General features: G+C 44.0%; 2 protein-coding genes across 6 annotated transcripts in view; both read right to left on the bottom strand.

The window, feature by feature from the left end:
- Positions 1-3,769: 3,769 nt before the first annotated feature.
- Positions 3,770-11,357, bottom strand: KCTD7 (potassium channel tetramerization domain containing 7). Its single transcript, XM_069873984.1, has 4 exons — positions 10,758-11,357; positions 9,826-9,995; positions 7,245-7,423; positions 3,770-6,739 (listed from the first exon to the last, which is right to left on the bottom strand). The coding sequence occupies exons 1-4, from the start codon at positions 11,316-11,318 to the stop codon at positions 6,363-6,365; spliced, it is 1,287 nt and encodes a 428-aa protein (XP_069730085.1). The 5' UTR covers positions 11,319-11,357; the 3' UTR covers positions 3,770-6,362.
- Positions 11,358-17,350: 5,993 nt separating this feature from the next.
- TPST1 (tyrosylprotein sulfotransferase 1) overlaps positions 17,351-22,217 on the bottom strand; it is a 54,651-nt gene continuing 49,784 nt past the window's right edge. For 3 of the 5 annotated variants that reach the window (XR_011338915.1, XR_011338914.1, XR_011338916.1), the window contains exons 4-7: positions 21,909-21,959; positions 20,156-20,231; positions 19,108-19,155; positions 17,351-17,879 (exon numbers count right to left, since the gene is read on the bottom strand). Coding sequence is in view for 2 of the 5 variants with exons in the window: in XM_069873987.1 (XP_069730088.1) it covers positions 20,187-20,231; positions 21,909-21,959 (96 nt within the window). In the remaining 3 variants the exon portion in view is untranslated. Of the gene's footprint in view, positions 17,880-19,107; positions 20,232-21,908; positions 21,960-22,217 lie in introns of those variants that run through there. The other 2 variants (XM_069873988.1, XM_069873987.1) reach the window with 2 other exon arrangements.

The raw sequence follows: 22,217 nt of genomic DNA, 5'->3' as shown, positions 1-22,217 counted from the left end.
ACCAGTTTCTTATCCACTGTGCCATCCACCCATCAAATTCATATCTCTCCAATTTAGAAAGACGGCAAGAGATCCATATCTCTCCAATTTAGAGAGACAGGGGAGCTTTAAGGTTCCCTCCGACCCCAAGCGTGGCTGCAGTCGGGATTAGCCAGATCCAACAACTTTCAGTATCGTATACTTTTATTGCACAACACAAACTTTGTATCCGTGTTTGTCTTCTATGTGTTTTAAATAGAAAACAGAGACTGTATATTACCTAACTGAAAAGTCAAACATAGTAAGAAATCATAGGCTACAGTACCCACGGTATTAAACATTGCACATCAACTTAATTAGAAACAAAACACATTTGGAGAGAATTCCAAACCCTGATTGTTAGCATCCAGGCTGGATTTTCAAAGGCATTACGGGTTACAATGCATAGACACGTACAATTTATAACTCAGCAAAACTAAATCCATTTATAAAAGTCACAGTGGAAGTGTAGGTAAACTTAACACTAAGCTTGTCTAAGTAAAACAAGTAAGAACTGCTGTTCTGGAAAGCAATTCCAGTTAGAGGACTATACAGAGAAGATAATTACCCATACCCATTATCATAATAACCCTTGGAAATCTAGCTTATTTGCAGAAAGATAAGGGAAGACTGGAGGGAGTTTTTGTTAAATGAAATTATGTTTCCGTAGCACAAAACTCAAAACTTGTTCCAGGTCCTCTCTGAACAACTGGAAAACATTCAATACGACTCCAGCCTTCACTAATACCAAATATTACTTGAAGCCAGTGAGGCCTGTAAATCATCCAGAGTAGTTATTAAATGAAGAAAGTGAAACAAGAAAATGAACAAATGCAATCAAGGTTTGCTGGGATTCCTGATATATGGGATCCTCTGCCTGACCTCACATAACTGGGAATGAATCTTCCTCTGCCTCACACAGCACAAGAGTTGAATTAAAATGGAAAGAACGCTCTGCAATGCAACCAACCAGCTCTGACACGAGACTTTCCTGTTGCCACTTCCATCAGTGTCCTCATCGTCTCACCTGTCCCAGGCCATCTACAAACGAGAATGAGCAGTGAGAGAGAGCTGGGCACAGAGGTTCCCTTGGGCTGCAAATGCCAAGTGAAGCTAGAAAGTCATGGCCTTTAATTATATTGATAATTATTGTCTTTAAGAGAAAAAGTAAACAGAAGAGAGATTGTGCACTTATCCTTCAGCTCACAGCAAGCAATAAACAAGGCCCTTAGCCCCCAAAATACGGGTACTTGGTCTGGATATAGAATCATAGAATCACCAGGTTGGAAAAGACCCACCGGATCATCAAGTCCAACCATTCCTATGTCTTAGAAAGCAGACATAAGTCCTTGAAAGAAGCAAGAGTTTACATTTCTTAACAGTCTTTATAAAAAAATAAAGCAGAAGAGTGAAATTAAAGTGATCGTACTGTAAATATGGGGGGTTAATTCGTTTATTCAGGTATGTTTTGTCAGTAATAATCACCGATTCTTTAGCAACTACGAGTCACCGCATTGTAACATTAAAATCATCCCTTCAGTTTAAAACAGATGAAGTTATCGACCTGCAAACAAACTTGAGGGTGCAGACAGAAGTGAAACATCTGCACACAGAACTGTACAACTTAAATGTTAGAGAAAGGGCTGAGAACCAAGGAGAATCCAGTCAGAGCCATTATCTCATTGTGAACCTTCAGGCCGGACACCTCATCTCCTTACGCCTCTTACATCTACCAGATGGAGATGTGGGAGAGCGTGGATCAGGATCTCACGAGAGGCCTCCCTCAAAGCCGATGAGGATTGTCCCTAGGGAACCATGTGGCAGAACTAACACCTCCCACTTTCACACTTCCAAAAACCATCCCATGCTCAGTGCACAGGATCCACGGGAAATAGGTTGTACACAGTTCTGGGGAGCAGCGATCCCCAAGCTCCCTCGGCTTCAGATTTCACTAGGAAAACACAGATAGACCAAGAACCATAAATAAAAGAACCAGGTGGCCGCTCTGGCATTCAATATACGTACATTTGAACAGCCTGGCTCCAAACAGATTAGGCTTGAACAAAGCTATCGCTTGGAACTGTTTAAAATATCAACACCCTTTGAGTTTGCTGGAGTTCTAACAATTGCTTCCATAAAGGCCAGATTATGTGTTTATGCAAATCAATAAGTTTCTCACGTAACAGAATTCTTTAGCTTCAGCCTTCAAGGACTTGTGCTACCAGAGCCAACCCTGTGACTGCTCTGTTTCACTGAACAATAACATCTCGAAGATGTTCACATTACAAATGTAGGTATCTGTGTATAATACATCATCAGGTGTCTCCCAGGCAGACTTCTAAAACTTGAAAAATCCATCAAAAGCAGGGCATGCAGAACATTCTGCTGCAATACCTTACTGCTTATCCCTTTTGGATAACCATCCTGAAAACCCTCAAAACAAAGCAAAGAACAGCCCCCACCCCCAAATAAATGCAAAACCTGATCCCTCATTACAGGTTTGAGTTAAAATCAGCTTTAAAAAAACATCAATCCAGCAATCTCAGAAGAAGACGTGCCATGAGGACAAGAGAGAATTCATTTATGGCTCAAAGGCTGTCTAGATAAAGGTGACAGCACCTTCCCTTTCCTCCGAGGAGGATGGATGTTCACCAATGAGCATCTAATCATTGAATCATAGAATAGTTTGGGTTGGAAGGACTTTAAAGATCATCCAGTTCCACCTATTATTTGAGAGGGGAAGCTGATTCTAACACCTTCTTCTGTAGATCAATTTGGAACCAAGAATGGCATGTATCCTGTTCCAAAATGTGAGATAAAACATGCCTTTCCTTCGCGTTCAGTGACATAAATGGAGTGACATGCGCTGTGTTTTTAGTGATCTGCAAATGTGATGATCTTAGCGACATCACATTGATGAGATGAGATAGTGACCGCATGGCCGATTGGTCTGTGGTGTCAGCTCACAAATACAGTTTGGGAGTGTGGGATGGAAAAGTAGCTCTGTAGATGATCAAGAGGCAAAAACACTAAGTAGGAGAAGAACAGAGATAGGTGAGAGTGTTCCAGCAAACCTCTGGCTTAGCTAGATATAAAGAAGAGTCCTAAAGTAAAAGAAAAAAGCAGTATCACATAGACATTTTAGTTTAATTAGACAATTATAAAGCATTCACGGTATTCAAAAAATTCAGTCATCTGAAACATGGATTTAGATCAGCTACTCACATTTTTGTTGCAAACGCAGGATTTCCAAAATTACACTATGCGTCAAGAAAAAATAAGTCAATAACGTTATATAAACCAGTTGTTGAACTCCCCTGACACCTGCCTGCACAACTCTTCTGCTTCTGTCAAAAAATGCATCTTAGGCAATGTCACCTAAATCATTGTAAACAAAGACTGCTCCGAACAAGCATAGTCAGTAACGATAGTGTTAACTTGCACAAATCATGACACAAGGGATGTGCTCAATGGAAGCAGGTTGGCTCAACCCCATTGTTTCTTTGTCAGTGTTGCACTTAATGTTTGCTGTCTTCTGGAGGATCTGAAGGACGAGAGCTTCAGTTCAGATGCAGCTGATATAGAGCAAGGTGATAACATCTTTTTGGTGAGGTGGTTTTCCTTACTTCATAGAATCATGGAATAGTTTGGGTTGGAAGGGACCTTAAAGCCCATCCAGTTCCACCCCTGCCATGGGCAGGGACACGTCCCACTGGATCAGGGGCTCCAAGCCCCATCCAACCTGGCCTTGAACCCCTCCAGGGATGGGCAGCCACAACTTCCCTGGGCAACCTGTTCCAGTGTCTCACTGCTCTCATGGTGAAGAAATTCCTCCTTATGTCTGGTCTAAATCTGCCCCTCTCCAGTTTATACACATTACCCTTCACCCTATCACTCCAAACCTTTGTAAACAGTCCCTCCCCAGCTTTTCTGGAGGCCCTTCAGGTAGTGGAAGGTCACTATAAGGTCTCCTCGGAGCCATCTCCAGGCTGAACAACTCCAAGTCTCTCAGGCATTATATAAGTACTCCAAAGTACTTATTTAAGCAATAAACAGGGGAAAGTTATACAATATCAGTGTGGGCATATTGAGAAATAGCAAACGTGATCAAAACAGGAATTTTGTCATCATAGCTTCTCCAGAGTAACAGTGGAAAACTTCTTAGAGGCAAACCGAACATCATACAGTTAAATCAGACTCTGTGCCATTCCTGAAAGCAGTGCTGAAACTCAAATCACAGATGTCTCATGTCAATCCGCATATGGGAAGGGCAACGCCACCAAATAATCCAGTAAAAATGCAGTTTTCATTGTAGCCTCTGAATAAACCAATGCTAAAACCCCTGAATAAATTCAATGCCTGAAGCGTACACACAGCCAAAATTTTTTAAGCCTCAGCTTTGAAATCTTATGTAAACTCATTAGAAAATGTGGTTTGCAGTTTAAGATTCCCTGAAAAAAACCCAAACTGAAGCCAGCAGAGCAGTGGCAAAGCCACGCAAGCTTCTTTTCATTGGATGGAAGCCTTACTGGTCTCAGTTGGACTTTTCATTTTGAGTTGTCAAACACAAGTACAACAACTTGTAACACAAAGGCCAATATTTAACAAACCAATTTAAATGATCTTAAAATAAAATCCAAATGCACAGAATTTCCTCCTTCCCCTCATTTCAAAATTTAAGCTCTTGACTTGAAACTCAGCACCTGCCAAGGATCCTCTGTGGGGAAACAGTTGGAAAGAGAGCTGGAAGTCCCCACCTCAGAGAGACAATTGACTAACAATTCCTCAGTTAAACACATACAGAGTGAAGGTCCGTCAGTGCAAATTCTTTGCCTCTTTTTTGAAAGAAAATTTGATCATAAAGTTCTTGGAATTATTCCAGAAATGACCTCAGATAACTGAGAATTTTGATCATCGCAATGATCACATTCCTGAAGTATGTTGGTCAAATGTTTAAGTAAGCAACATTCTTGGATTACCTGATCCAATCGAATGCAATGTGGAAACATTTTCTTACCCTCTCTCCTTAAGATTATTTTGAGACCACTTCAAGTGGGGTCTTTTTGAGAAACACTTGAGTTTTCGGTACCTCATGCCACAGAAATGTCATCAGACATTTCGCTTTACTTTTCAGGTTTGGGTGTGCAGCAATTCCACTTCGGGATGTGGTTACTAACATCAAAAGTGCAACAATTACCTTCTGAAAAGAAGATGACTCTGTGATGGCTGCAGCTTTCATTGTGGGAAGAAAGTTACTACTCAGATCGACTGGCTGGTAACTGGAGAAATATTTGAATATGAAGATTGATTCTTTTTTTTTCTGGTACTACACCAGGAAGGTCCACAAGAATGTGAAAACTGAGACTGAATGGTCTGAAAAAGGTGAGGTGAAGAAAGCACTTGTCTATTATCATCATTCGACTCTAAATCTAGAACACAGTTTAATATCACAGGATGTAAAAGAATCAGTAATAAAATAATATACATTAAATATTCCTCTTACTTCCGCTAATAGGAACCTACTTATAGGGTTTTCTTGCTTACCAAAAGCCTTTGTAAATGACCTGATTCTATAGAGCTTCTTTTTTGTAGATACTGTAAACATTTAGAATTTCTAAGGCTAAAAACAGGCACAAGTCTTCCATGAACAGTTATTATTCCTAATAGCATTAAGGAATATATTCCAAATCTGCTATTCCTTTTTCTAACGATGGAAATAACTGAAATATAGTATTATAATTCACAATGCAGATTCTTATTTAAAAATGAAATATAGCTTAATTGTGACAACAATTAATAACATATAGGGAACAGTCCTATTGTTTTAGTGGTCTATTACATCAAAACTACATTTCCAGAATCTCTGTGCTGGGTGTTACTCCATTTTATAAAGTGGCAGGTTTAAGTAGTGACTGAAACATCTCTAAATGAGTAAAATTCAACCACGTTACGTCAGCGTTAGTAGCACCCTGGCTTTGTAACGCTGCAGGTGAGATCTGCACCATCCATTTTGCGGACTATGACACTAAAGCCACACGGCAGGTGGCACCTTTTAAAAAGATGTTACGTGCTCCTCTCCATCATTTCCATGAGGTGATTTTGTTTTGTGCCTCGTTAAGGTACCTGAGCCAACAGTCTTGTTTCAGGCTGGTTTTCAAGATTTCAGAGGCTTCTCGGCCTCTGTAACAGGTTCCCTTTTGCTGAGCAGCTAAGCATTCGCCAACGTTTCAGCGACCGACTCCAATTCCCGTTAGCAGCAATGCGTTTCCAGAGACACGTTGCAAATATATTAAAAGCAATCGTCGTCTAGAAGTCCTTTTCTGCACCATTCGGGACAAAATAACTCACCACCAAGTAATCTTGAATTCATAGATAGGACGCTTGCAGTAATAGTGATTTATCAGGTGTTTATCACACACCCCAATACACTGATGATCCACAGTTATCCCTCTGTCGGACAGGTCTGTCACGATACAGTGCAGGAGATCGTAGACGTCAGCGACGGCCTCCCAGGGGCCGAACGAGACATCCACTTCGCAGTGATGTTCAAACAGCTTTGTCTCACTTTCACTCCTTTCAAAACGTAACGAATTGAAGTGCGGGCATTCGTAGGGAGTGATGGGCATCTCTTCTTTGAAGACACAGACCTTCAATTTTGCAAATCTTGCTTTTCTTTGCATTGCCCTGAGCTTTGCTATTTCAATTATCCGTTCCAAATGATCTAAAAAACAATACACGGTTGAAAACAACAATGAAGCCCCTAGTAAAATAAAGCAAATGCAATTATTTCATGTGAAACATTACTTCAGTGTTTAACAAGTTATTCTTAACGTACTAGCAGCAATGTTCAGTTCATGTAGCCAAATATATAGTGATTAAATCATCTCAGTTATCTTGTGAACCTGGTGTCCTTACTGTATCCCCAAATTTATTCAATTGCAGATCCTAATGAAATAAATGCAGAGGCAGAGAAACCTTCTCATTTAATAATAAGTCTTGCATGTTATGGCCTAGATCTCGCTCCCTTTTAAGACAGCAGAAAAAACCACAACTTTGGATACAGCAGGATGTGGAGACCTCAAAGATTGAAAGAGCATGAAAGATACATAAGAACCTTCTCAAATACGACGGAGTTAGTTTGAAAGCTGAAAACAGAGCAGAAAGCACCAATGTGTGCTACTCGAATCGCACTGGAAGAAATAGTCAATACTACTTTGTTTATTTACCTTTGTAATATGGCATCAGGCCCAGGAACGCTTGTCTAACTTTCTCTCCTTTAAGAGGCTGGATGTCCTCTAGATGGTCTAGCAATGGTCCTATGGAATAATACTGTGCTTCCTTGTAAACTGGCCTGACGCGCTCTCTTGGTGGTAGGTCCCCAGACCGTAGAAAGTTAAGGATGTCTCTAAAAACAGGGCAAAAATGTGGTTAAGTAACAAGTTTCTGCCAGAAATGTTGCAGGTTGGATAGGAGAGGGAACATTGGATATTCATTCTTTATGCAACTGAGAGAGAAATCCTTACATGTAGACAGTAACTGCAGTGTGAGTCATGTTTCCAATGTATGTTTCTCAAAGCATTTGCCGTGTTCAGGTCTTCAAGTCATCATTTCACATTTTGACACTGTTAATGTCAAAACTAATTTTAAAAGATACTGTCATGTTTTAAACTACAAATTCAAGGTGAAGTTACCACTTGATATAGAAGATGGGACAGTATTTCATGGGAAAGAGATCATAATCATTGTATTTCAAATTTAGGTCGGTGACAAAATTGTCTTTTCCATTTTCCTGGAGATTCATATGCATGGACATTTTATCCCATGCAGAGGCAGGATTCTGCTGAGTGGATGGAGCATTTGCAAAGGAGGTGTTCCCTTCTCAGGATCCAAGCTGTATACACTTGTATTATTATTGTTATCATCATCATCTTCATCATCATCATCATCGAATAGTTTGGGTTGGAAGGGACTTTAAAGCCCATCCAGTTCCACCCCTGCCATGGGCAGGGACACCTCCCACTGGATCAGGGGCTCCAAGCCCCATCCAACTTCTTCTTCAACACCTTCAGGGTTGGGGCAGCCACAACTTCCCTGGGCAACCTGTTCCAGGGCCTCCCCAACCTCATAGTACAGAAATTCCTCCTTATGACTGGCCTAAATCTGTCCCTCTCAAGTTTATACCCATTGCCCTCGTCCTATCACTCCAAGCATTTGTAAAAAGTCCCTCCCCAGCTTTCTTGTAGCCCCTTCAGGTACTGGAAGCTGCTATAAGGTCTCCTCAGAGCCTTCTCTTCTCCAGGCTGAACAACCACAACGCTCTCAGCCTGTCCTCATATGGAAGGTGCTCCAGCTCTCTGATCATCTTTGTAGCCTCATCTGGACCTGTTCCAACAGCTCCATCTCCTTCTGATGTTGAGGATTACAGAACTGGACACAATCCTCCAGCTGAGGTCTCTCACAAGAGAAGAATAGAGGGGCGGAATCCCCTCCCTTGACCTGCTGGCCACGCTGCTTTTGATGCAGCCCAGGACATGGTTGGCTTTCTGAGCTGCGAGGGCACATTGCTGGCCCATACCAAGCTTCTCATCAACCAGCACCCCCAAGTCCTTCTCTTCAGGGCTGCTCTCAACCACATCATCCCCCAGCCTGTAGTGAAACCATGGATTGCCCCAACCCAGGTGTAGGACCTTGCACTTGGCCTTGTTGAACCTCATGAGGTTTGCACAGGCCACTTCTCCAGCTTGTCCAGTGTAAGTTTCAAACAACAAAACTATTGTTGACCACGTCAAATAAAATAGGCATTATTGCAATCATCATTTGAATGTCAACAAATACAGCAAGTGCTAACTTGGCGTCCTGTTCCAACCACACTTTGAATTCAGATTGACAACATCACAAATGAATTGGTTTTCCAGCAAAGTGGCAGACACTTCCAAATTGCCAAATGTAAACAAATATTTTCCAATAAATGTAGTGCCTTAATCTATTGGTGCATATCAAAATGTGCCGTGAAAATAATTCAGCCCTTCTCTGTTGAAGAAATCAAGGAAATGTTTACAAAGGACAGACAAGAAATAAAAGTGAAGTTGCAGAGTGCTTTGGACAAAGATCTTAACCCATAAATATTAACCCATGAATGCTGCTTAGCTTTTCTACCATCAACAGTGCTTTTCTAGCAATCTCACACCAATTCAAACAGAATATAAGTGAGAGCATGGTTAGCTTAATTAAAAATAAATCAAGGGCCAAACACATAAGAAGGAATCCTGAAGGTGAGGGAACATGGCGCTACCAGCAAATGTAATTTAAAACAAACAAACAAAAAGTCCTAAGAGGTTTGTGCTTTTTCACCAATTACGTTATATCCTGTTTAAACACTGAAAACATCACATGTTCAACCATTTCAGAAACCTGGATGCCTTCCTGCCATTCCCTCTTTATCACAAATAGCGTAGGATCAATTACAAAACAGTGTTGTACAAAAGAGCTTCCTATGAAAGCAATGCCAAATGCATTATATTTTAAAACATCAAAACAACCTGATACCTTTTGTTTTCCTTTTCCCACTGTAAAACTGCAGCCCTTAAGAACAAAACAAATAGGTTTTCAATTGCAATATACTCTTCTCTTGAATGTTTGGGAAACAAGTCTCGATGTTCTGACGGCATGGATGCCAGTCAGTCACATTTACCTACTAAGAAATACGATTTGATTAGAAGGAAAAAAATGCTGAAGCTTATTTTCCTTTAAAAATTATTTTCTTCAGTAGCAACTTCTCAAGAGCACTGCTGAGGAGACTGTACGTACCCAAAATAGGTTCCATCTCTGTCAATAAAATATCTGCCTTCAGCGTCTGTGGGAATATAGTGTCTTCCGCTGAACATCGCCGCCAACATTGTGTCCTCATAACGTCTCAGAGTTGACAGTCGTGTTGTAAAGTGCATGCCTCCTACGTTCAGCGGAACAACTTCTGGGAACTGCAAAAGCAATCAAATCATCAGAAAGGAGCTTCTCGTCTTTTGCAGAGAAGACACAGCACCCAGTCTTTGCCACTGTGACATAATTTGTTCTGACAAATGCTTCTTTCCTGGCCTGTTGCCACCAAACAGTGAGGTTCAAGGGCTACCAACTTGGATACTTTGGCTGCTTTATAGGGGTGACCAGGCACTGTTTTAATCTTAGCTGGGAATCTGAAACAGCAGTAATTGATTAAAAGCCTCGTCTTGGCTCTTTCCATCCACACCCTGAAAAACATACAGGTGATCTCAGACCAATCTTGGGACTCAAACTGAGGCACAACTCCCCCAGTTCCTTCACACTGCTGTGCTGTACACGGAAAAAAACAGTGATTCTGTATCCACATCAGGTTTACAGCAGGACTAAAAATCTTAGTATCACACCTTAACATGCCTTAGTACCAAAATAAACACTTACTTCTATTTGTCAGGTACAAACACGGATGGAAACTGTGTGTAATGCTATTGAAGTAAAATTCAAGAGGCTTAGTTTTATTTAACAATTAAGCTTCTAGTGGAAACTGAACTGGATATCCATAAACACTCCGACAAACAGAGCCTGATCTAGTGGGAGGTGTCCCTGCCCATGGCTGGGGGTTGGAACTGGATGATCTTTAAGGTCCCTTCCAACCCAAACTATTCTATGATTCTATGATCCTGAATCTCTCAGCAGCTGAGGAATAACCAACCCTTATCAGAGGCACAGCCCCAGGGAGCTCTTACCTGCTGAGGCAGCAGAGGTAGCGCTTGTCCTGCCTGGGTTGCAGTAGGAGTGGCCGGCTCTTGGAAATCATCCTCTGCGTCTGAGCTCGACATGGCATCATCCGGGTTTCCACTGACTTTGTTCTGCCCCGTAACTACCACCATCCCTCTGGCTCTGCTGAGCAGGTCTGCTGGGTAGGCAGCCGTGGCAATGCAAAATGGGAAACAAGACCTGAATTTCCGAGGCAGGTTACGTGGCGGCAAGGCACGTCGCTCCCTGGCTTCGCACCAATCATTTACAACGGCATTGCGATGGCTGGGAAATGAATCACGGCCAGGACGATTGTTGTGCTGAGAAACCAGCTGGGAGAGGGCTGTCTCTGCAGGAATGCAGCTCGCGGAGCTGAACCGAGGCCCTCCCGTCACGGAGCCCTTGCCAGTGGCTGGGTAAGAGGCCGCCGTCCATTGGCTGCGCCGTGCGGTGCGTGGCTGGCTCCACCACACTCTCGCAGCAGGATGGCGTGAGCTGGGTGGCCGCCGTTGTGCTGCATCCATCGCAATAGGCCGTCTGCACAAACGCATCCTCGAATCCCCGCTCCCATTGGCTGTGCAGCTCCCCGCTCGGCTCCCACTCCATCACCTTCAGCTGCATGAGCGGATCAGACCCCGCCACAGATGCTGACAGCGCTCTGATCAGCCCTGGAGCTTCCTGAGAAATGGGAAAATGGAGCTTTCTAACCAGAGAACACAGATGCTTTCCTGCCTGCATCGCCCTGAGCACAGACGCACACATTTGATACGCGTGTATTTAACCCCACGTATCATACTGTGCGTTTACTGCTAATTATTGATTTCCTGCACAGGTAACACCCACTACGAGGCTTTCACAGCCCATCCTCAACCGGCGGGCAGGACAGGCTAAGGATAAGCTGCATTATATAAATAACAATTGAAAGAGCAGAGCCAGAAAGCCCAGAAACCCTGCTGTTCTTTTTACACTGTGTTACGTGGGAGGTACCGCTGCTTGCAGGATCGAAACGGCGTCTCCAGCAGCATCGCAATCCCCTCACAGAGACATCACACTGCTGGAGGCTTTATCTCTCTTACCCCATAAGCTCCTTCTCTCCAATCGCTATAACATGAGAAAAGAGAAGGAATATTTGCACATCTGGTACATTTATTTATTGACTAAACAAATGTTTCATAAAGGTCGCTTCCAATCAAAATCAACAAGCAGAAATGACATAACATTTTAATAGCTATGGTTAATTATTCTGCCTTCCTAATTCTGCTAATACAGCCCTTACGCACATAGTCAGGCTGCCGGGAGAGCTCAGCTCTTAAAGGAAAAGCTGCAAGTTCAAAATGAGCCTGGACAGAACTGGGATGCTCCCGCTCAGAACAGATGCCCTTCTGAAAGCTGATCACACCAGAACCTCCCTGTTCTGTGGGAGCATAAATAGCCTTCTTGCACCAAAATCTGGAGGTGATCCTGTTTAACACCCCAATAAACTCTAGACTCTAGATCCTGTTTAACACCCCAATAAACCTGAAGAAGTTAGTAGCACGAAGCTTCATAAATTTCTTTTAAAACACCAGCTTGTTAAGAGGTTTGTCCCAGCCCAAGACAGGTATTTAATTTCTCTTATATACAGTTTAAAACATGGACTTCTGCTTCATAATCACACACACCCCCCACCCCTAGTACAATGCGCAGGCAGATAAATAATGATGGAAGGGCTTCTATCTGAACACACCCTATTAGTATTTTCAATATTTGTCCTGAAACATTTGCTTTGACATAGAATCATAGAATGGCTTGGGTTGGAAGGGAGCTCAAAGCCCACCCAGTTCCAACACTGGATGGGTTTGCTACAGGGAGGAGGAGAAGCCGCAGCTGAGGCACCTTCGGTAGAGGGGATGAGAGAGGTGAGACCCAACTGAGAACCTGAGGATGTGAAGACATCTGAAAGCTGCACCGACCAAAACCCAACCTCTATGAATCTGTGAATTCATCGTAGACAAGCTACGAAATCCAGACCTCCTCTCTCTGCATCCCCCGCTCCAACCAACGGATCCCACTCAGCTATAAAACAAATGTTACATTAAAAAAGCAGGACAGAGAGTGAAATGCACCAAAGAAATCATCTACCACAGCTCTGCATCTTTCTGCAAAAAACTGGGGTGCAGAAAGACAACTTCATTTCTTTTCCTTAAGAAAACTAAAAGTGCACCATCAGAGGCAAATAATGAACCCAGCCTCCTGCAATCATACTTTTAAATCAAGAGAGCAGCCATTGATATGCCACCTTTCCAGACTGTGATGGAGAAAGAGGAACAGAAATGGCAAAATCATAGAATCATGGGACGCTTTGGGTCAGAAGGGACCTCAAAGCCCATCCAGTCCCACCCCTGCAATGGGCAGGGACACCTCCCACTGGATCAGGGGCTCCAAGCCCCATCCAACCTGGCCTTGAACCCCTCCAGGAATGGGGCAGCCACCACTGCGCTGGGCAACCTGGGCCAGGGCCTTCCCACCCTCATCATGAAGAATTTCTTCCTAATGTCAAGTCTAAATCTTTCCCCTTCCAATTTAAAGCCATTCTCCCTCGTCCTGTTGCTATGTACCTTCATAAAAAGCCCCTCCCCAACTTTTCTGGAGCCCCTTTCAGCTCTGGAAGATGCTCTAAGGTCTCCCCTCAGCCTCCTCTTCTCCAGGCTGAACAATTGTGTGAACATTTCAATAGAGAAGGCAGCTATTACTCATGAGTGTAACACAATTAACATATCTTCCCTCATTCTTTTCTAAATCCTGGTGTCACATTCAAGGAGGATTATGAAAGAGGAAGAATTCTGTTTTCTCAAATCTCTGCTTCTGTTGGGAAAAAGGACTTTTTCTGTGGGATGAACTTACCCAAAACACATTCTGTGGTCCATGATGCTGATATACTTAATGGAGCTGGATTTTGTTTATTCAGACTAGGCTCCTATTACATGAAAACTATGGAACATTCTTGAAAAACATGGAAAATTAAAGATCACATTTTTGGTCAGTCTTGAGTTCTTTTGAAGAGTCTTAAGAGAGCTGGAAATACAGCAGCCCAGGCACTAGCTTCAAGTAACAGCATGATAAATAATACCTTGACAGTAAATACAGCCTCACTCCTAATTGTGAGTATACATCTTATAAACTAAATAAATTATCGAAACATGAAAATATTCATTTGTTAAATCTCTCATTAAAGTCACAACATTTGTTTTGTTTACTTGAGCTAAGTAAATGTATTTAATTTTCAAATATGCCTTGGGACAGATCAACAGATAGTTAATGAGAAAACATTAGCAATAAGAAAAATTATTTCTAAAACAATTATTTAATTGAACCATACGTCAGCACCATCCAACGCTACCAGAAATACCTCCTCCCATTTTAGAGGGCACCTGTCATTTAAATGGCAGAGATCACTTCTTGGAACTTTGCTATCAACCGCTCAGATGCTCTCTCACCTACACGCACCAGATGAACTGGACCTGCAAGTTTTACCTCATTCCCAAGGGAATGACAGCAACCTTAGAGCTGCATCAAGTTTTACTAGATCATAGAATCATAGAACAACCAGGTTGGAAGAGACTCACCGGATCATCGAGTCCAACCATTCCCATCAAATACTAAACCACGTCCCTCAGCACCTCATCCACCTGTCCCTTAAACACCTCCAGGGAAGGTGACTCAACCCCCTCCCTGGGCAGCCTCTGCCAGTGCCCAATGACCCTTTCTGTGAAGAATTTTTTCCTAATGTCCAGCCTATATATCCCCTGGCGGAGCTTGAGGCCATTCCCTCTCGTCCTGTCCCCTGTCACTTGGGAGAAGAGGCCAGCACCCTCCTCTTCTCCAGGCTGAACACCCCCAGCTCTCTCAGCCGCTCCTCATAAGGCCTGTTCTCCAGCCCCTTCACCAGCTTCATTGCTCTTCTCTGGACTCGCTCCAGAGCCTCAACATCCTTCTTGTGGTGAGGGGCCCAGAACTGAACACAGGATTCGAGGAGCGGTCTCACCAGTGCTGAGTCCAGAGGGAGAAGAACCTCCCTGGACCTGCTGGCCACGCCGTTTCTGATCCAAGCCAAGATGCCATTGGCCTTCTTGGCCACCTGGGCCACTGCTGGCTCATGTTCAGTCGCTGTCAACCAACGCCCCCAGGTCCTTCTCCTCCAGGCAGTTTCCAGCCAGACTTCTCTCAGTCTGTAGCTGCCCAGGGTTGTTGTGCCCCAAGTGCAGGACCCGGCATTTGGCCTTGTTAAACCTCATCCCATTGGACTCAGCCCAGCGGTAACCAGCCTGTTCAGATCCCTTTGCAGACCCTCTCTACCCTCCAGCAGATCAACACTTCCACTTAGATGCTAAGATTCAAAAAATTTTTTCAAGGCTCTGCTGTTCCTCAGCCTTTCCACATTAGTTTAAGCCACGTGTTTTAGGGAGACACCAGCTGGATTGTTAAGGAGGCACTGGTCCTTGTGAGGGTGCAGAATGAGATGGGATTGAGCAATGTCTTCATAGCATTCTTCAAGAGACTCAGATGATCAAAGGTCTGTGCAAACAAATAATAAAATAGAATCATAGAATGGTTTAGAGCCCCTTTCAGCACTGGAAGCTGCTCTAAGGTCTCCCCGCAGCCTTCTCCTCTCCAGGCTCAACAACCCCAACTCTCTCAGCCTGGCCTCGTACAGGAGTTTCTCCAGCCATTGGATCATCTCTGTGGCCTCCTCTGGCCTCGCTCCAACAGCTCCATGTCCTCCCTGTGCTGAGGGCTCCAGAACTGGACGCAGGGCTCCAGGTGGGTCTCACCAGAGTGAAACAGAGGGGCAGAATCCCCTCCCTCACCATTTTTACTTTGAAATATTAAACATCACTTATCTCCTCACTAGGTCCAGCAGGACAGTCCAGAGATCACCAGGGATCACCCACTGGGAAGGGAGAAGCGGGGCTGCTAAGCCGGAATGGGGACCAGCACCTCCTGTCCCTGCTCAAACAGCTGTGACTGGGGCTGCTTTCCCCCGCATTCAGCACCTCGAATCCTGGGTTCAGTTCTGGGCCTTTTACTCCAAGAAGGACATTGAGGGGCTGGAATGTGCCTGGAGAAGGGGAATGGAGCTGGGGAAGGGGCTGGAGAGCAAGGGTTCTGGGAGCAGCTGAGGGACCTGGGGTTGTTCAGCCTGGAGAAGAGAAGGCTGTGGGGAGACCTTAGAGCAGCTTCCAAGGCTGAAAGGGGCTCCAGGAAAGCTGGGGAGGGGCTCTGGATCAGGGAATTAAAGGACAGGATGAGGGGGGACGTTTTGAGCTGCAAGAGGGGAGATTGAGATCTTAGGGAGAAATGTTTTCGTGGAAAGGAGGTTGTGGCGAGGGGGGTGCTGGGCTTTTCTCCCAAGTGACAGGACGAGAGGGAAAGGCCTCAGGCTGCGCCAGGGGAGGTTCAGGTTGGATATTGGGGGAACCCGCTCCCCTGAGGGGTCCCAGGAGGGTTTAAAGGAGGCGGCCGAGGCGTGGGGAGGCCCCCGCGGTGGGCAGGGACCCAGCCCCGAGCTCCCCTCGCCCCTCCGGCTCCAGGGCCGCCGGTTCCCTCCCGGGGCAGCGGGGGGCGCTCGGGGATCGCGCTCGAGAGGGGAGGAAAGGATCCGGGTCCCGTTGAGCCGTGAGCGGCGCTGGCCCGGAGCCCGCCCTCACGGCTAAACCCGCGCGCCCAGATGTCCTCCCCATCGCCCCTCCCGCAGCTCAAACCCGGCCCCCCGGTCCTGTCCCTGCCCTCCCCGAGCCAGAGCCCCTCCCCAGCTCTCCTGGAGCCCCTCTCAGCCCTGCGCTGCCCCGGCTGGGGGTGCCCACAGCTTCAGGACACCCCTCTGCCAGCAGGGTTTTGGGAAGCAATTCATGGAATCATCATAGAATCATCAGGTTGGAAAAGACCTCCTGGATCATCAAGTCCAACCATTCCCATCAATCACTAACCCATGTCCCTCAGCACCTCGTCCACCCGTCCCTTAAACCCCTCCAGGGAAGGTGACTCAACCCCCTCCCTGGGCAGCCTCTGCCAGGGCCCAGTGACCCTTTCTGTGAAAATTTTTTTCCTAATGTCCAGCCTGAACCTCCCCTGGTGGAGCTTGAGGCCATTCCCTCTCGTCCTGTCCCCTGTCCCTTGGGAGAAGAGCCCAGCTCCCTCCTCTCCACAACCTCCTCTCAGGTAGTTGTAGAGAGCAATGAGGTCTCCCCTCAGCCTCCTCTTCTCCAGGCTAAACACCCCCAGCTCTCTCAGCCGCTTCTCGTAAGGCTCGTTCACCCCTGCAGCACCCCCTAAAAGCTGCTGCTTTTGAGAAACACATTCAACAGGTGAAAAATCACCTACTTTCTGCTCTGGTAAACTAGCCCCACATTACTCTTACTCCTCTAATTTATCTTTCCTCACCACTCAGTGATTAAAAGCAAACAAATCACATTCCAACACAAACCTTAAAGAGATCCAGACCTAGGACATCAGGTCTTACCTTCCATCTGCGTAACCAACCAATATCTTGAATTATTTCAATCTCAACTGAGGCAAACACGTTAATAATAATAATAAAAAAAAATCACATTTAAAGCATTTATTTTGAAAAATAAAATACAAAAGATCATTGAATTGTAATTGTACATGTAAATTATCAACCTTTTTTTCTTTTTTAAATAAAAGCTATTAAACCATTTCCACATGTGAATAAAACAAACAACTGTTCCACCAAAAATCTTTTAGGACAAACACAGACCACTCTTTTGAAAGCTTCAAACATTTAAACCCAAACTGGTACAGGAAAAAGAAAATCTTTGAAGATGGAGTTTTGTAATTAAGACAGAAGATCAATTGTGAAGACAGGCATCGCTTCGCATATTTTAAAACCTTAAAAATCTTTGTATCTAATACGGTTCTACAGTAACATTGGTGATTCTCTTTTTTTGAACAGGTTTACATGCGCTCACAACAACAAAATTTTGAACAGAAATGGTATGAAAGAAATGGCAGAGAAAATTCTAACAGAAGTTGGCCATGAGCGGTACAGCTCCCTGATGGCAGCAGCACAGTCCTCTGGGGTCGCTCCCATCGCAAAGGCAGCAGTCTCTTTTCTAAAGGACAAGAAAAATAATGTTTGAGTTTGCAATGCAATATTCTGTATTTTATCCCTGGCAACAATTTGTAATTACAAATATTGCTTAATTAAGTGTAATCACTCTCACCTTAGTAGTGAAACATCACTGTCAAGACTAACCACAGCCACTAAAAGCTTCCCTGTAAGGAATGTGGCTGCTTTTTCTGCCGTGTATATTTGGAGTTACTTCTTAGATATATATATAAAACCATAGAGTCATGGAATGGTTTGGGCTGGAAGGGACCTCAAAGCCCATTCAGTCCCACCCCTGCCATGGGCAGGGACACCTCCCACTGGACCAGGGGCTCCAAGCCCCATCCAACCTGGCCTTGAACCCCTCCAGGGATGGGGCAGCCACCCCTGCTCTGGGCAACCTGGGCCAGGGCCTCCCCATTCTCACAGAAAAACATTTCTCCCTAAGATCTCATCTCAATCTCCCCTCTTGCAGCTCAAAATCATCCCCCCTCATCCTCTCCCTGCCCTCCCTGATCCAGAGCCCCTCCCCAGCTTTCCTGGAGCCCCTTTCAGCTCTGGAAGCTGCTCTAAGTTCTCCCTGCAGCCTTCTCTTCTCCAGGCTGAACAACCCCAACTCTCTCAGCCTGGCCTCATATGGGAGGTGCTCCAGCCCCCAGATCATCTCCATGGCCGCCTCTGGCCTCGCTTTGACAGATCCATGTCCTTCTTATGTTGAAGATTCCAGAACTGGACACAGGTGGGGTCTCACGACTGACTATATTTAGGGCTATAGGAACAAGCTATATTTGTGGCCACATAGAAATGTCCATGTTGGATACATTTCTGTGGCATGTTGCTTTTGGCTATATTTAATCTGGAAGCATTTTGCTGTACTTGTTGTTGTCAAGCCAGAGCATTTGATAGCAAGGTTGACAAGTAGAAGTCTTGGATTAGTACAATAAACCATTCATTCTTCGACTATTCCGGAATTCAGAGCCCCCTGCACAATCCTGCCATTGCTAACTATAAACTACAATACAGTTTGTTGAAAATACTGGCTATGGGACACACTAAAAGTCGTTTCATCTATCCAGACAGGGTAATTTATTTAAAATAAGGAAGAAAATTATGATTAAGAGTCATCCTTTGCTGTGTTGCTAACTGTGGACCTGAATCTGTTGTGCAAGCACAAGTTTGAAAAAATCACCATCTAGAGGGCAAAAGAGCAGAACTGCATGTTCTTTTGTTACCTTCTGTGCAGGAAATAGCCAGCATATCTTCTACTCCATAGGTTCAGTCTGCCAAGTAAATCATTAAAAATAAGTAAGCTATTTTACATCAGAAGAAAAAATATCATTATCAGCTCAAAACCATCTACCTGTTTAGTTACATTAACTTTATCTTTAGTGTAATAATAAAGGAGAACGCTAATCAGCATCAATTTAAACTCCAGCATCAGGTTTTATGCTTTAAGCCATATTCTCTATTTCACAAAGCTTGGTTTTGCTTCTTAGATGATCTTTCTGTGGCTAAATCTGCTCGGGGGTTGGTAAATAACGTAATCATACCAAGCTAACTGTATAAATCTACCTTGTGAACTTCAGTAGAGTCCTGTTTGGAAACCTCCCTATCATATGGGCTGAAAGAGGATATTGAGTGGAAATAGTGGGCCATGTTTCTTTTGATGTATCACAAGATAACTGGAAAAGACAACCAGTATGACTGAACTAACAGATACTGCAGGCAAAACACGGATCATTTACTTTGCTACCAAACTATCTATGCCCAGTGCACTACATTTGAAAGACAGCTTGTCTCCCTGCATTTCCAGAAATCCTTATCAGCAATGTTTAATCCCCTCCTGTTCTGACACACCCTTGCTTGCAGCCACGTGTGCTGCAACTTCATCTGTAAGGTTGCAAATAGTCTTGAAATAACCACAATAATTGCATTTGAAAGCATCAGAAGTAACTACAGCAGCTTTCTCAACACAGTTTGCTGACAACGACTCGTAAGCAGCACACACGTAAATAGTTGTCTTGCGGCTAAGCTGCAGAGACATTTTGGCCAGCAGTCGAGAGTGAACAATGCTGTGAGCAACAGCCCATGGAGCTGCGTGGTGCCACATTCTGGATGGTTTTCTATTAGCTGAGCACAACTTGCAAAGCGTGAGCACTAACTGTTCAAAGGGCGAGAGCAGCAGACATTCAGTAGAGAGCGAAGCCCCAATCACACAGAGATTGATCAGAAATACTGGGTGCCCAGAGCAAAAAGTTATGTTCTGAAAACATGAAACACACTTCAGCTATTCAACTTTACTGATCCATGTTCATTTTATCTTGCCACGAGACTTCCTTTCTACTGTCTTCTTTAGCTGGAACAAAAGAAACCAATTTTCCTTTTTAATAAATTAATTTTTGTTGGAATGAATGGAAGAAGTCAAAATGCTTCATTTGCACGTGGTAGATTCCCCTGTGTATTCTTCAATCTCTACATCTAACATGTCACAATCAAACAGTCCCTTCCTAATACTGGTGATCCAAAGTCAAGAAAGCTTGTGCCATTAGTGCTTTTTTTCTTTAAAAGTAAACGTCAAATTATTTTACTTTTGATAGGCTAAATACACTTAGGTTTATCTAAATTAACTTCTGTACATATCAGTAAGGATGGGAAATTGCATAGAAATATAAAGTAACGCAACCAGAGATACACAATTCTGGAGGTAGAGCGCCCCTAAAAATGCTTTGTCTCCCAATTCTGCAAGGCTGTGCTCCTGTAGAGCAGGAGAAATTGAAAGAAAACCCAAGTATTTTTCTACCTGGCTTTACTTCAGCACAACTCAAGACAGGAACAGCGATGAACCATAATGCAGAGAGCACTCAGATGGCAAACGTCTAAATGCCATCTAATCATCCAGCCTACAAAACCTGATACTCTTACGAGCCCAGCTGAGCAGCTCTTACCCAAGAAAACAAAGCCAATTGCTACATGTTCTACTTGTTTCATATGAAGTTTCATTTAAGTGATAACTTTTTGTTATTTCTCTGATAAATTATTTGTCCCTGTCTAGCTCGTCTGCTCGGATTTTTCATGGCTGGATTAGCAGAGCTTCCATCCGCAAGGCTATGGGAGGAAGAATTCATTTCACTGCACATGGGAGAGGAAAAAAAAAAAACGCAACACAAACAAAAAAGGAGAAAAATCCCAACACAGAGAAGCCTTTCAAGCTATAGCACTGGAGCACTCCCAAAGCAGCTCCATGGAACAAGTTCATCTTGTCTGCTCTGCTCCCTTCAGGAGACACAGAAGAGCTACAGCAGCAAGAGATGCCACTTTCCAAACGGAACTCCTGGGCCAGTGGCTACAGCCCAAACCCGTTCCCTCCTGTCTACATAATGAAAGGGCATGAGGCTGGAAGCACAGCTCCCACACATCCGCATGGCTGGGAGCAGGTATCAGGATCCTGCAGTCTGAGTGCTCCACAATAAGAATTTTGCCTTTTCAGCCCCTCTTGCAAAGGTTCGGTCCCTTTGAGAGCAGATGGCAAAAGCATTTGAAAGGCACCAGATTATGAATTCTCAGTAAAATCTGAAGTTCAATAGCTCACTTGATTATTACACCATCACACCGTCACAATCGATCCCTGAACTGTTTGTCTGACACAGCACTATTTCTTTTTAGAAATCTCTCCTTATTTATCCCTGCTTTCTGTACGATACTTCCTTTAAACCTTTCCACGCAAGGCAACAGCAGATAACACTTCTCTACCAATAAGAAGCTTTGCGGTTTGGTCTACACAGAAGAGTCAATCCTTGAGTTTCACAGCCATATTCCGTCAGCACCAAACTGTTTAACACTGGAGTAACACTCAAAAGTGGCTTGGAACTCCTGAGTGCGAGAGCACCAAGATTCCATCTCATGGAGAAGCTATTCTCTTATCTCCAGTCACCTAGTCTATTACAAAACTAAGTTTATGAAGTGGTTTATGAAGACTGGTTGCACACTAACTTGCCTGCACACCCGCAAAGAGGAAATGAATCCAATACTGTACCTGGGGCACTTCTTTAAGAAAGTCAGGAAGCTGAAATTCACCTTTATAGACCTGGAAAAACAAAACCCCAATATATTACTCAAAATTTGCATTCACTACTGTTTGAAATACAAAAGTTTGTTAGAAAAAAAAAGGATTCTTCAAGGTTATTAGCATGCAGTAGTGCTAAAACAGATCTGCCTAAACTGAACACAATCTGTCTGTAAAAGCAAGTATAATTCATGAGGCGTGGCTGTCTGAAGCTGTTCTACAGCTGCACACTCCATCCAAGTCTTGCTCTGTCCTCACCACTCTGACCTGTTTGTGTTT

The sequence above is a fragment of the Phaenicophaeus curvirostris genome, chromosome 21 (assembly GCF_032191515.1).
Source record: "Phaenicophaeus curvirostris isolate KB17595 chromosome 21, BPBGC_Pcur_1.0, whole genome shotgun sequence".
NCBI lineage: Eukaryota > Metazoa > Chordata > Aves > Cuculiformes > Cuculidae > Phaenicophaeus > Phaenicophaeus curvirostris.
Note: the sequence above shows the minus strand (reverse complement) of the source record. Positions and strands in the feature narration are given on the sequence as shown.